At 40.5% G+C, this 15231-nt stretch overlaps 3 protein-coding genes across 7 annotated transcripts in view; 1 reads left to right on the top strand and 2 right to left on the bottom strand.

Annotated features, from left to right (window-relative positions):
• LOC111875022 (integrin alpha-PS1) overlaps window positions 1-4534 on the bottom strand; it is a 96618-nt gene extending 92084 nt beyond the window's left edge. For both annotated transcript variants that reach the window (XM_023871026.2, XM_023871027.2), the window contains exon 1: window positions 4189-4534. In XM_023871026.2, the coding sequence (XP_023726794.1) occupies window positions 4189-4400 (212 nt within the window). In that variant the 5' untranslated portion in view covers window positions 4401-4534. The remainder of the gene's footprint in view (window positions 1-4188) is intronic.
• A 180-nt stretch (window positions 4535-4714) lies between these two features.
• Window positions 4715-15231, top strand: part of LOC111875025 (histidine protein methyltransferase 1 homolog) — a 15100-nt gene continuing 4583 nt past the window's right edge. The window contains exons 1-6 of one of the 3 annotated variants that reach the window (XR_002844651.2): window positions 4715-4778; window positions 6546-6648; window positions 6763-6996; window positions 8082-8245; window positions 12569-12822; window positions 13675-13786. Coding sequence is in view for 2 of the 3 variants with exons in the window: in XM_023871033.2 (XP_023726801.1) it covers window positions 6579-6648; window positions 6763-6996; window positions 8082-8245; window positions 12569-12822 (722 nt within the window). In the remaining variant the exon portion in view is untranslated. Of the gene's footprint in view, window positions 4779-4998; window positions 5020-6545; window positions 6649-6762; window positions 6997-8081; window positions 8246-12568; window positions 12823-13674; window positions 13787-15231 lie in introns of those variants that run through there. The other 2 variants (XM_023871033.2, XM_023871034.2) reach the window with 2 other exon arrangements.
• The window catches only part of LOC111875024 (calpain-7), a 27851-nt gene continuing 25276 nt past the window's right edge, over window positions 12657-15231 (bottom strand). For both annotated transcript variants that reach the window (XM_023871028.2, XM_023871032.2), the window contains one exon: window positions 12657-12743. The gene's annotated coding sequence lies outside the window, so the exon portion shown is untranslated. The remainder of the gene's footprint in view (window positions 12744-15231) is intronic.

The following is a 15231-nucleotide window of genomic DNA, read 5'->3' as shown; positions in this document are numbered from 1 at the left end:
AAAAAAAAAAAAAAAAAAAAGAACGCGATAAGTGACACCCTTCTGAAACTCCAATTCCGTGTACCCCAAAATGACCGTTGGACGAATGGCGTTGAGGTTGTTAGCCTTACGCACCGGCCGCCCTTTACCCCCAGGAAGATTTCTGGTAGGGAGGTGAGAAAGGCATACAAAATTTTGACCCGAAAACCCAATGGCAGAGACCACTGGTGTGGACTCTCTTACGGGGGTTTAATTGGACCGTTCTTTTTTGAAGGAACAGTTTCTGGCTCTGTGTACCTCAAGGTGCGGACATCCATTTACCTGTCATTCATCAGCTCTAAGGGAATGAACCATTTTACTTGAAGCAAGATGGCGCACCACCACACTATCACCGAGACGTCACAAGCCATCTCGATGAAACCCTCCCAGGTCAATGGCCAGGACAAAGACGCAGTGTCGAGTATTCCTCACGCTCATCTGTCGCGGCTTCTACTTGCAGAAAACGATCGACACTGGAGACGTTGCGGGAAGAAATCGAAACGTCGTGTGCTGCTGTCCCAGTGGTTACGTTGCCCACGGTTCCTTGTGCACCAGTTTACAAGCTGATGGTGGCCACTCTGAACACGTTTTCTAGCTCGACACCTGTCCCGACACTGGAGATGTTGCGAGAAGAAATCGAAACGTCGTGTGCCGCTGTCCCAGTGGTTACCTTGCACACGGCTCCTTGTGCACCAGTTTACAAGCTGATGGTGGCCACTCTGAACACGTTTTCTAGCTCGACACCTGTCCCGACACTGGAGATGTTGCGAGAAGAAATCGAAACTTCGTGTGTCGCTGTCCCAGTGGTTACCTTGCCCACGGCTGCTTGTGCACCAGTTTACAAGCTGATGGTGGCCACTCTGAACACGTTTTCTAGCTCGACACCTGTCCCGACACTGGAGATGTTGCGAGAAGAAATCGAAACTTCGTGTGTCGCTGTCCCAGTGGTTACCTTGCCCACGGCTGCTTGTGCACCAGTTTACAAGCTGATGGTGGCCACTCTGAACACGTTTTCTAGCTCGACACCTGTCCCGACACTGGAGATGTTGCGAGAAGAAATCGAAACTTCGTGTGTCGCTGTCCCAGTGGTTACCTTGCCCACGGCTGCTTGTGCACCAGTTTACAAGCTGATGGTGGCCACTCTGAACACGTTTTCTAGCTCGACACCTGTCCCGACACTGGAGATGTTGCGAGAAGAAATCGAAACTTCGTGTGCCGCTGTCCCAGTGGTTACCTTGCCCACGGCTGCTTGTGCACCAGTTTACAAGCTGATGGTGGCCACTCTGAACACGTTTTCTAGCTCGACACCTGTCCCGACACTGGAGATGTTGCGAGAAGAAATCGAAACTTCGTGTGCCGCTGTCCCAGTGGTTACCTTGCCCACGGCTGCTTGTGCACCAGTTTACAAGCTGATGGTGGCCACTCTGAACACGTTTTCTAGCTCGACACCTGTCCCGACACTGGAGATGTTGCGAGAAGAAATCGAAACTTCGTGTGTCGCTGTCCCAGTGGTTACCTTGCCCACGGCTGCTTGTGCACCAGTTTACAAGCTGATGGTGGCCACTCTGAACACGTTTTCTAGCTCGACACCTGTCCCGACACTGGAGATGTTGCGAGAAGAAATCGAAACTTCGTGTGCCGCTGTCCCAGTGGTTACGTTGCCCACGGTTGCTTGTGCACCAGTTTACAAGCTGATGGTGGCCACTCTGAACATTTGTTCTAGCTCAGCAATGTGGTAGCCATCCCTTTCTGCGTGTATGAAACCTGGATTACGAATACATTGTTTATGCAGATAATTTGTACGTTGAACTGTGAATACATTTTTAGGCCACTCTGTACGTGCCATAGCAACTACCACAAATGTCAGGAGACTGAGTCACAGATAGCATTAGCAAATGATACGAGTATAAAGTTAAGGGTGGTATAATTCTAACTTTAGTATCTTGTATTACTGTGTCTGCATCATCTTACAGGATGTGTCGTCATCAAAAAATGACGTACACAGCTGCATCATCATTATAAAGTTACCAGATTCTATTTTCAGCACGATGAGAACCAAAATCGCCATACCGGGGATCTGGAACACACACGATTCTTCTGCCGTGAAACTGCCAACTCAAGGCATGATGCACATTCTGCGAAATTTCGGACGGAGAATACATGCTTTGGTTGGATTATGTGAAGAAGTGATACCCACAGAACTGTATCCAATTAAATTATGAAATCTATCAAACTAAAGGGGCATGCGGTAGCATAGTTGCTTGAGACACTATGTTACAAGCCGGAAGGTCGCGAGTTCGATTCTCGATCTGGTCACTGGATTTCTTCAGTTGACCTAATCCTTCCAGCCACACTATGGCCCTGGGGTCGACTCAGTCTCTAACAAAAATGAGTTCCAGGAATCTTCCTGAGCGTAAAAGGGTGGCAGAAACGTAAGGCTGACAACCACCCACCTTCCTACCCTACAGGTATCGGGTGATCTTCAGCGGGGATAAAGAGGCCGGGACGTGAAGCTGACCACTCACCTCCAACTACTACTCTCCTGTGTGTTTTCAGGACGTGGAACTTAATCAAGCACAGGAAAAATGTACAACTTCAGCAGTGGCAAAACAGCCTTTTTTGTGCCACAGCCTTCCTTAGAAGTTCTGCCACGTTCGTCGTGCATTACACCGCCTGCTTTTCGCTTCTTTGCATTTCGCAACAGTATTTTTTTTACGGAGTACGGTCGTCGGCCTTGCGTCCAATCCCTAACTTGGAGGCTATGTATGTATTTATGTCTTCCAGTGAGAGGGTGGCCCAGTTATAACCCCAGGAACCGGGTTCCCTTTTCCTCGCCTTTTACGACTCACTGGTACTCCGGTGGAGGCATTCCAACCAGCTTCCACAACTTCATGCCAGTGTCACATGAACTCTGACCTCCTGGCCTTACTGGGTTTCTGGACTTTGCCCATCATTCGCACCGTTTCCGAAAGTGCATCTGTTTCCTTCCACAGGTGAAATCGTTGGAATATACCTATTGAGTTGCATTCCTTTACGAATCGGGCTCAACTGCCGGACAACCAAAGTCAGTCAAATCTATGCAAGAGCCAATTTTAGGTTTCTATATTAACACTACAGTGCAATCTTCGCATTACTATCATCAAGGCATGGCTGGACCGACAAATGCGCGAAGCACCAATGCGCGATACCCAGACATGCACACCAACTCCATTAATAACGACGACCAACGTCCTTCGGTAACTCTGAGCAACTGTCAACAATTATGAACTATAAGCAACACTACGCATGCAGTTTTCTGAAACTACAGGATAATTAAAGTTCACTTGGAGCAACTATTGAAGAGCTTCCAACCAACGTTACAGTTGCCCATTCAGACTTAAAACTACAGAGATTTACTTGTCCTACGCAAGAACGGACAGGGCAGACACAGGTAGCTGGGTAGTGGTACATCACGAGGAATGCGGAAAGAAGAAGAAGAAAAAAGGTAACCTTACCAATTTTTAAAACAATTTCATCTTCCACATCTACTGCGAGCATTCTTGCCTAAACTAACTTCATGGAGTTGAGCCCTTCTTAAGACGCAGCCAACTGAGCAGCTACTCAAAAACTTCCCAGCATTTTATGGAACCTGAAGGTTCTTTAACGTGTTCACGAGAGCCCTCCACTGGTCCCCATCCTGGGCCAGATCGATCTAGACCATACTTCCCCATCCTATCTCTCTAAGATCCATTTTAATATTGTCCATCCACCTACATCTTCGTCTTCCTAGTGGGCTCTTTCCTTCTGACTTTCCCGCCAATATCCTACATGCATTCCTCTCCTCCTCCATTCGTGCTACATGCCCTGCTCATCTCACCCTCCTTAAGGGAGCGTTATCCCTACAAATAGCAACCTTTAAATAGTTAAAATTTCAATCATCGCCAAAATGATATTTTGATGTGATACGACATTTTCCCCAGTAACTGCAACACAGGTGGTTCAACGGCTGGTAAGAAGGCGATATGTAGTGGGGAAACCTCTATACACTAGCACTCAATTCTGTCACTTTCGAGACTCGTTTCCAATGTATACTTTGTAGGGAGGTACGTCGTCCTCGCTTTAACACTTCTAATATTTATACTGAACATTCTCACATCACGGCAAGAAAATTTCTTGTGTATATAGACTTACCAATTACCATCTATTTTGTTGGTTATTTCATCAACTGTCTGATGCTCGGCAACTGAATATCCAAAATAAGAACCAGGGACATCACCCAATTTGATAACAGGTAGACGTGATTCGAGATTAAATGTCAACACACTGTCAAAATAAAGTTGCACTAAGGCCACAAACCACAATACCACGTAAGACGCCATTCTTGCAGTACTGAGTTGTCTCATTTACTCTCTTTCTCGACTAAAACTCATGGGTAAATATGACGTGTAGTATCAATTAAAATTATGATACAAAACACCATTACCCAAATTCGAGAGCTCTAACCAACCTTTCCGACCACTAACAACATTCGACTGACCTGAACCCAACAAACTTAAACTGCACTGCTGCCTCCTGTGGTGAATATCGTACATCCGTCAATTAGCCTGTGATCACTTGAACAGAATTACTCGCCACTGCCACATCCGTCGCGATATCTATAGGGAAACTGGTGAACCACGTAGGGATCGGCTTCTCACGTGGGATGCTAATCCCGCCATCTGTATACATCGGCATACATTGTCCTGTAGGTCAATCTGGAGCAGATATCGAAAGCACAATCGGTAAGAATGTTGATTTGCTGTTCTGGGCATATCTGCCCCTTTACCAAACAATAGAATCATATATTTTCGAGCTTAAAATGTTAATGTTAATTCAGGTCTGGAATTTCAAGTTGATAAGGATGAATTAAAACGTTTTTCATAAACATATTTAACCTCACATTATTATTCCACCTTCTTAAGCGTTTCAGGTTAATGTTACACATTTCCTCATCTTGGTCATCTGTTGCTGTTATTAGTATTTGTTAGTAACGTGCTAGGTGTAATTAGCATAGTTCGAAATGAGCCTAACCTAAAGCTATTCCCAACAAAAATCTTAACCTATAATCTTAGTTTAAAAAGGAAATTATATGAGTGTTAGGTTATATTATGTTAGAATCTTTTTACAAATATTATGTTTTTGGACACTATCCATCGTCTTGTCAATCTTTCTAAAAACCGTTTCTTTTTATTATAAGAGTGTTAAGTTATATTAGCTTAGTATCTTTTTACAAGTATTATGTTTCTGGACACTATCCATTGTCTTGTCAATGTTTCTAAAAAAACGTCCTGTTTCTTTTTAAAAACACAACGTTTCAGAGACTGGATTCTGTCCCCGTCCTCAGGAACAACCTACTCAGTTGGGTCCAGTAGATCGACCTAGACAAAACATGTAGCGTCAACAGCAAAATAAATATTGATACAGTGGCGTCTATTTTATTCTTAAGGAATACTGTTGTGTAGACTGTCCCCATTATACACTTTAATATATCCTGAAAGTTTATAGGGTGTGTTAGTTTAATTGATGTAATGGAAGTTTTGTCTTTGGTCTAAGTCAGGTCAGAGCAAGAACATTCATTTTCATGCACCCATGTACCTATCAGCTATCACTCATCTGCGTGGCTTCCCCCATATTTGCCAGTGTTCTCTTGTATTCTGGGCATCAACTGTGTGGCCTGATTTTCTATTGGTTCTGGGGGGAAGTGAATAATGTAGGTATGATGGGGTAACAGGCAAACAACTGTAACCCACCCCATCTGTGTTCATTCTTTCCCTGACCTGAGTGTTGTATGAGTACATCAAATATGAATTTTGTGACAAGTATCTCAATAATGTCACTTGAGAGAAGCCAAAAATATATCTGGTCACTGTTTTGTATGATTATTCCTTAATTTATGTCAATTATTAAAATTAGTAGTGATAAAGTATTTAATGTAATGTACCACAACATATTAAGGATATATCGAGGGACACAATGAGTTTTGAGGTACAATTAAAACAATTTTTATCGTCCATGATATGTATGTATTGACCGTCTTCTAGTGCACACAGTCTCACATGTCACTTCACTACATGTTTCGGCATCCCTGTGCCATCCTCAGGTGCATTATTTACATTAAACTATTGCACTGCTCGCCATCATGTGTCGTTTATAAAATTATTTAAAATGTATATTCTTCATGTACTATAATAAAATTTATATATATTAAAATTTGTTAAGATTTATCATCTTATACGTCTTATTTCAAACTCGCATATTATATTATTCTTCCACCACGGGAGTCGTTCTTCCTATATTTTGTGTATACTGTGTCTTGTGATGTGTCCTTTGGCTGCAATGCACAGAATTTATGGAAGGTGAACAAATGAATAGAAATAGGAAAATAGAAAGCCACTGTATGCAATGTGACCCATCCCTTGAGCACTTAATGTGAGTATTCATGGGACTAATTTAGAACATAAAGTAACTGTTCTCTAATGTACAAGCATAACATTACTCCTCAATTTTAGGTACACCATTAAGGTACTGCCATCAGTTTTAATATGTTCAAATTCAACTTTCATGACCCTGATGAAACAGATGGTAGTGCAGTTTCAGATGGAACCAGACAAGGTTGGTAATTGTGTTGTATCTAGCTGAAAATATGTTAGTGTAATAAGTGAAACTGTGAGACACTTGACACATTGTGTTACTCCAGAAATATTACTCCATTTGTGTTTGACACAGAGGGTAACAATGCAAGCACAGGACCATCGCAGTGGCTGACAGCGAACGAAATATTTCCATCTTCCGAACTCATTGAGCGGTATAAGTCTGTCTGCACATTTCCATGTGGGAAATACCACCTGAAGCATATTCCATTTGATGAAGCTATGAAGGACTTATCTGAGATCACCACAGGGGAATTCATTGCAGAAGCTGAATTACTTCATTCAGATCTTCTTCCAGGAAAGTATGAAGGTTCGTATATTGAATATTTTTAATTTCTGTGAGATCTGAGACTCTCGCAGCAGTAATTATGTAGACTGCTGTCTTAGGGGATATGATACCCTGTAGTCTGATAAGACATCTACCATTTCAGAGGAACCTGCAAAGCCACGCAAGAAGAAACAGACAGAAATGCTCCCATTAATTTGTTTTTCAGAGTAAATCAGATTGAAGGGGTGGGCATTAAAAGATCCTTGATCTGTCACCATCTACAATCTAATATCCCCTTTTCAAGTGAAGCATAATACATTGCTCAGTGGGACCTTCGGATAGCCACTTTGTCAGTCTCCTAACTAGGGCAGAACCTCAGAGTTTATCAAACATATATGACGTTGTTTCATCTCTGTAACAATTCCTTCTTGGTGGAACTATTTAATAGTTCTGATAACTATCCTCTCAAGTGACAGTGTCCTCTTTGATTCACTCTTAGCTCTAGTACTTGTACCTCTTTTTTATATCACTGAGTTCTACTCTTCTGTCCTGGAGACGGAGGCAGTCATTCCTCCAGAATGTCACGTTGAAGTTAAGGTAGAAAGAAACATTTTAATGCCAAGGTGCAGCTTCACTTCCAGGACTGTTCATGTGGAATATGTAGTGGGCAGAGTGCCACCAAAGTAGTTACTTCTTGGAGTTGTTTGCATTTCACTAATGCTCCATGCCTTTCCCATGCCTAAGGTGTGTTGGGCTTGACCGACCAGTATGTATTACAACTGACAGAATAATCTTGGTAATACCACAAATATGGGGGGACACTGTAGTGTAGTTGGTTGAGGCACTATGCTACAAGGCAGAATGTAGGAGGTTTGATGAGATCCCTGAAATTATCAATTGATCTAATCCTTCCAGTCACACTATGGCCCTGGGGTTGACTCGGCCTGTAACAGAAATGAGTACCAGGAATCTTCCTGGGGGTAAAGGGTGGCCGGCGCATAAGGATAACAATCTCACAGCCATCTATAAGCCAATTGTGTAGAAAATGTGGGAGCCTTGACATCTCACAACCCTATGGGCCTCTAATACAAGTATGAATGCAGTCAAAAGGGATTATGTGTTGGCAGGGGGCCTTAAGATCTGGGAGTGCACCAGAGATTTGGCAGACTTTATGATACGTGAAGGAATTGACTTAACTGGCAAACATGTTCTGGACCTTGGCTGTGGAACTGGTCTCTTGGGAATACTGGCCATGCACCTTGGAGCCGAGTCTGTTCATTTCCAAGACTATGTGAGTAAACGTTGTATGGGGATGGGAAGCACACGTAAAATTGCACAAGCATTTATTTTCAAGCATCTAATACAACTTGTCATAATTAAATATTATAAGTAGCACTGTCATCTGGGATATTACACCATGTACTCTGGGAGAGATTCTTCCCAGCATTTCAGAGGAACAGAATGCATCCATCTTCAGAATCAAAAATAAACCAAGGATGCAAGCAGTAAGCAGAGTAAACTGAGCATGAAAAGAAAAACCAATATGGCTCTCTCTGCTTGCCTGGCTTACTTTTCAACCCTGAAGATGGAGGTAGCATGTACCTTCAAAACGTTAGTAGACTTCTACCAGACTACACGGCGTCACATCACAGACGACAGTAATCTTCCCAGCCATTACCATGAGAACCTCAAATGTAAGAAAGTTCATATACTCTGTGAACCATTATAGGGGCTCTTAAATCTTCTGACACATGGAAGTCTGTGCACTGCAAGAGACACTGAACTCGAGTCACTCTCTTTTACAATGGAACACCCTACATTTTGGGAGCCAGGTACAGAGAGAGAGAGAGAGAGAGATACAGACAAGGGTCTTTTTTATATTTCTTGCAAATTTACAGTCTACTCTATAGTAACAATATGAGTAATAAGTAAATGGTTTAAAATTTGAAGGCTTGCGATGGGTACAATTCATTAATGGTTCTCTGTGTGGTTACACATCATCGAGGTCTTCTGGCCAGATTTTCTTCAGTCTTCTTTTTTGTAAGGGTTGGATGAATAGGTCACTTATGAGTTGGTTTACATGCTCTGTTGTTTGGTTTTTGTATTTGTTTATGTTTGACTTAATTACATCTTGCATTAATGGTACTTTGAAGTCTTCATGTAAAGTTTGGTTAGAGACATACCACAGTGTTCCAGATATCATATGGAATGTTTTAGATTGGAATGACTGGAGTATTTTGGTATTTGATGGTTTACTACAAGCCCACAGTTCTATACCATATGCCCAAATTGGTTTGAGTATGTATTTGTAAATGTTTAGTTTATTTTCCAGAGATGATTTGGACTTACGGTTAATAGACAGTACATATTTTTTATTTTTAGATCAGGTTGGCGTCTCTTTGCTTTTATGTGCGTTTTCCAGGTCAGCTTCTCATCTAGGTAGAGTCTGAGGTATCTGACCTCTGTTTTTACTGGTATAGGGTCATTGTTTATGTTGCTTTTTTTTTGTAGTAAATATTATTTGGACTGATTTGTTGGTATTAACACATGTCTTCCATTGTTGTAACCATATATAAAGAGTATCGAGATGGTACTGCAGCTTTTCAGATGCTCTTCTAGGATCTAGATCTGATGTTAGTATGGTATCGTCTGCAAATGTGACAATTAAGATATTGTCAGTTTTTGGTAGGTCAGCAGTAAATATTAAGTAGAGGAATGGTCCAAGCACGCTACCTTGGGGAACTCCTGATTTTATGGGTTTATAATCAGAGAGGTCATCGTCTAATTTCACTTGAAAGTATCGGTCATGTAAATAAGATTTCAAAATAATGTAGAATCGTTCAGGTAAGTACGTATGTTTTTAATTTGTATAGGGGTCCCACATGCCAGACCTTGTCAAAGGCTTGTTGTACGTCTAGAAATACTGAAGCACAGTTCTCTCTTGCTTCAAAACTGGTTTTAATGTTATTGATAATTCGATGGCATTGCTGGATTGTTGAGTGTTTTCTTTGGAACCCAAATTGATGGTCATTTAGTGGTACTGCTTCTTCAGTTCTCTTAAGAAGCCTTTCAAAGATTTTGGACATTATTGGTAGTAGACTTATCGGTCTATAAGAGTTTGTTTCAGTTGGGGGCTACCATTAAGACTTGTGCTAGTTTCCACTGAATAGGATAATATCCAAGTCTTAACATACTATGGTATATAGTGATCAATAAGACTACTGTTTTTTGTGGTAGATTCTTCAGCATGTCTCAGACTATCAAATCATGTCCAGGTGCCTTGCGAGGATTTAATAGTTTTATTTCTTGAAGTACTTCTGTCGGTGAGAAGGCTTTTATTGGAAGTGATAACTGGTAGGGAGCATGTAGGAAGTCTTCAATGACAAGTTAAAGCATGAGTAAGCCCACGCGTGTGGGTTATTTAAGGATGCTTGTGGTATCAAGACTATATGGTGTAGGATGGTAGGATAAATGAATGATGAATTGGAAAGGATTCAGAAGGAAGCAGTCATGTCCTAATCAAGGCACTATCCTGGCATTTGCATGGAAGGACTGAGGAAACCATTAAAAACTTCAGTGACAATAGTAAGGCTCAGATTCAAACCAAACGCCTCCCAAAAACAAGTACAGAGCATACCCTATAGATCAACCTTTTCAGTACTAAGTTTCAAACAGATCTGCTGCCTCCAGCTTCCCAGCAAAAGAGTAGATAACCAACTAACTTCATGGAGCTGAGCCCTTCTTGAAAAGCTGCCAATCACACAGCTACTCAATAACTTCCCAACATTTTATGGAACCCGAAGGTTCATTACTGTGTTCACAAGAGTCCTCCACTGGTCCCTATCCTGAGCCAGATCAATCCAGTCCATACCATCCCATCCTATCTCTCTAAGAACCATTTCAATATTATCACCCACTTATGTCTTAGTCGTCCTAGTGGTCTCTTTCCTTCTGGCTTCCCCTGTATGCATTCCTTTTGTCCCCATTCATCCTCCTTGACTTGATCATTCTAATTATGCTTGGTGAACAGTACAAGTTACGAAGCTCCTCATTATGCATCTTTCTCCAACCTCCTGTCACCTTCAGTCCAAATATTCCCCTCAGCACCCTGTTCTCAAACACCTTCAGTTTATGTTCCTCCCTTAATGTCAGAGACCAAGTTTGACACCCATACAGAACCACAGGCAAAATTATAGTTTTGTATATTCTAATTTTTACGTTTTTAGAAAGCATAAGGGTAGATAGGTACTGAAATGTCAGACATTGGAGAAAGCCAGCTTCAGTTTCGGTTTGTCCACCACAAATCCCATGTGGACTGATCTAGGGTTGCCGCTGTAAAAAGCCAGAGACTAGCTACCTGAAGGACTCTGTCCATTGCCTTAGTTGTGGTTTTCAGGATGAGGAATCTAGGAACCTAGAGAAAAACACCACAACAGAAGTTAACAACATAATTATTACACAGGCAGCCAGATTTCATTATTTTGAAAGTGAAATAAACTAATATGGGAAAATTTACAGAGACATTAATAGAAAAATACAAAATAGTTCTAATGTTATCAAATTATAAAATGAATACAATGGATCCCCAATTTAATGATTTCTTTCATTTAATGCCTAATTTCAAAGATTCCAAGTCAATAACTGCTTTCTTTGTTTCATATTCTCCCCAACTTATTGTTCAAATTCAGTGCTTCCAAAGAAACTTCAAATTGGGGTTTCACTGTATTACAAAACAGACATATGCCAAAACAACAATATATAAATTATATTTTAAGTTGAAATTAACATATAACACTGAAACATGGACCCTCAAAATGATAAATAAAACTAAAATCCCACCACTGGATATGAAATTCTTGAGTAGTCGTGAGGAGGAAACAAGAAAGGACAGAATTAAAAATGAAAAGTTTTAGAGAAGTTGGAATTCAAAATTTGTTAACAGAATTACGAAGCAATTATAATAGTGAGGCCAGGACAGCCCAGCTGGTATAGTGATGGGTTGGATGAACAAGGAATCATGGCTCAACTGCCTATAAGAATAACAGACAATGTCCAGACTGGCTCTGGGGTCAACCCAGCCCCCTATCCAATGGTTACGGGGGACTGTCCCCCCCCCCCCAGGAGGGGAACCCAGGTGGGGCACGAAGCTGACCACTCACCTCTACCTAGTGCCATGGATATCAGTGTGTGGAGCTATACCTCCACTTCCCACCCACCTTCATGGCATGGTGCTTAATTAAGCATAAGGACAATTTCACAATTCATGGGAAGTTATCATGAAAAAATGAAAGCTCTGACAAGAAATTTAAAAGGAGAGATTGTGAGAGGAGACTTAGTGTCCATGGACCTATTGAGTCTCCTGACACATACATGACCCAGATGTATCTGCTATGTCCCTTGAGATCTAAATGCCCCATTCCAGTCCTTTTGTTAAAACCAAACTTGAAGAGGTTACAGCACTGAAAGCACAGAAACTGCATTCCAAAAATATTGCATGCAAACAGTTTAAAATAAAATATGTATGTTTCTAAAACTTCAACAGGTATATACTTTATATAATTCAAATTTTAATGTACAGTCACAGCCTTTGTATAACTGTTCACATGTCTTGCAGAATGCATCAGTCATCAGGGCTGCCACAATACCTAATGTGATGTTGAACACGTCACAGCTGCGGCAGGATGGAACTATGCCTTCTGCTAGATTCTTCTCAGGAGACTGGAAAGATTTTGCTGATCTCTTCAGTACCGAGCTTTTGGCAAATAACAAATATGACTGCATCTTGACTTCTGAAACAATATATAACCCTGACAGCCACCAAAAACTTCTATCTGTATTCAACGCATGCCTTGGGACGTGTGGAGTAATGTATCCTTTGAAGCTTTATTTGTGACATGTTGCTCCTCCTCATAAACCCTCATAACAAAGGACACAGTGTTCCCCCTACCCACACCCCTCATGTTACAAATGTTTGTGTTACATAATTTTCTTAATTATAAAACTTGGCCATAAAATCCATGATAAATTTGCCCCTATGGAAATTTGGGATTAATAATTAAATTTTCTTTACATACAAAGTGCAAAACAACAACTAATTTGTTTTAAATATCTATTGTTAAAAAGTCCTAAACAGAAGTGTATAAAATGTTACTAATGAGTAGGGATCCGATTTTTGTGCCCTAATAATCTCTTAAATATGATACATGGAAAACTTCCAAAATACGGATATAAAAAATTCATACCAACTATTAAAATTGATTTTACATTATTTTAAGACCAACAAATAACATTTAAGTTAATACTATGTAATCACTGAATGATTCACTTGTAATGAAAAGCTATACTTAAAAACAAATCATACAACACAGCCAATTCTTTCATTGCAATTTAAACCAATGGTACTCACATTTAGCTCTCCAAGCTTTCAGATTCTCTTCTGTTGCAGTTCACAATTACTAAATGTTTTAGGTTTTCCATAGTTGGTCGTCTCATGTTGTCTCGTAAGATGTCCTTTTGCAGGAAAAACTACTTTCCATCTCACAGGATCTTAAGGGCGCATGTACAAAAACCGCTATTTGCCCCACTATTAGTGATTTTTTACTTGGCAGCTCAGTGAATTTACTAGCTAAAATTTCTTCAGTTTCACAAATTTGTTCATATCCTGGGTTTTTTAAAGAATGCTGTGTACTTTTTCCTTTACTACTTCACCAACTCTTCCAGGAACTGAATTCAAGTTGGAAACAGTGGTCCTGGAATAACTTAACAATTGATATAAAGTAGTATTGCTACTGCTTGCCTCCAGTGAGGAAATGACAGATGGAAGATGAGAGAAGTGAGCAATATATACTCGTATATAGGAAAGATTAGTTTGTAGTTCTGCATTTTTTTTAGTACATCTTGGGCAATTTGAACTGATGCTGCACTTTTGGGATCAAATGTATTCACAACATTCCTAAATGTTCCTAAATGTTCGGTATAATAACTCACTGCATACAGCCACGTGCCCCAGCACGTTAAAATTCGTTCTGGCAGAAGTGAAACGCTCGGTGCTACTGCTTTAAAGGCTTCTTTTCTATATGGTGCTTTAATAAATACCTTCTTCACAGAAGACACAAACTTTTCAACAGGTGAAAAATTTGCACGAATTGTTTCATTGATTGATTCCCACATAAAATTATCTTGAATCTTATCTGTTTTCAAGTGTAAGATCGTAACACTGCTTCACGTAATTTTTGCATTCATGAGATTCATCCAGCACTTTGCACTGTATATACTTCTATGAAGTTTCTCAGAGTAGGACTGGTTAGTTTCCATACTGGAACATCTGCCGCTAAAAAGGCTTTGCACACGTCAAAGGAGAATTGTTAAAAACTATTATTAGAAAATTCACTAAGCAATTTTTGAACAGGAGCACTTTTCATGGATTAAGTTTTAATATTCTCTTTGTGTGTATTAGCATTTCAATACTGAAGCACTTGAAACCGTTCTTCACAACTGTTTCTCTTCACACTCTTGGCAATAAAGAATTTTGTTATACATAGTTATCATCTCTCCTTTGAACTCCCGCTGATATGGCTGTAATTTAGTTTTCTGACTTACTTTCACTTTCTGTACGACTACAAAACGCTAAACAAACTTAACCATGGACTAGTGACCACTAATATGAATGACCCCCAGCTTCTTGGAAAATATTATGCTTATTCATAAAACAGGAAAAATGTGCATTTATATGCTCCATCAAACCATGTCCAAAATTTAAGAAATGAAGCAATTCATACACATGTCAAAATGAGCAAACTTCTTGGTTGCAAGAAAGAAATATGCATTTGCATTGAAATCTGGTCCCTGCTAATGAGCCTGTTAACCCGTTGCCGTGGTTCGACGTGTATGTTTCGTCAGGGATTTAAATCGTCTGGGGGGGGTTCGACGTGTATGTTTCGTCCAGCTGCACACCTATGTTATAACGCCCATAATAATTGATGGTTTTGCTGTAGATTGTTAGATTTTTCGCTGGCCTGTTGTCAGTAGAACAGAGTATAAATAAGACACGACTTTATCTGTGCCAAGTCATCGTTACATATGCCTGTCTTGCAGCAAAGTTCCTGTGGCTCTGGCGAGCGGTTTCTAAGTTGTACTGTAATGGAAGGCGTGTTTTCTTTGCTATGAAGATATAAACAGCAGAGACGTGATATGTGCTGTGTTTATAATTATCATATTGCCCTGAGATGGCCACACTAACACACTCAATTGCAATTCTTAGAATAGAGCAGACATTTA

Source organism: Cryptotermes secundus, unplaced genomic scaffold (genome assembly GCF_002891405.2).
Source record: "Cryptotermes secundus unplaced genomic scaffold, Csec_1.0 scaffold1228, whole genome shotgun sequence".
Lineage (NCBI taxonomy): Eukaryota > Metazoa > Arthropoda > Insecta > Blattodea > Kalotermitidae > Cryptotermes > Cryptotermes secundus.
Note: the sequence above shows the minus strand (reverse complement) of the source record. Positions and strands in the feature narration are given on the sequence as shown.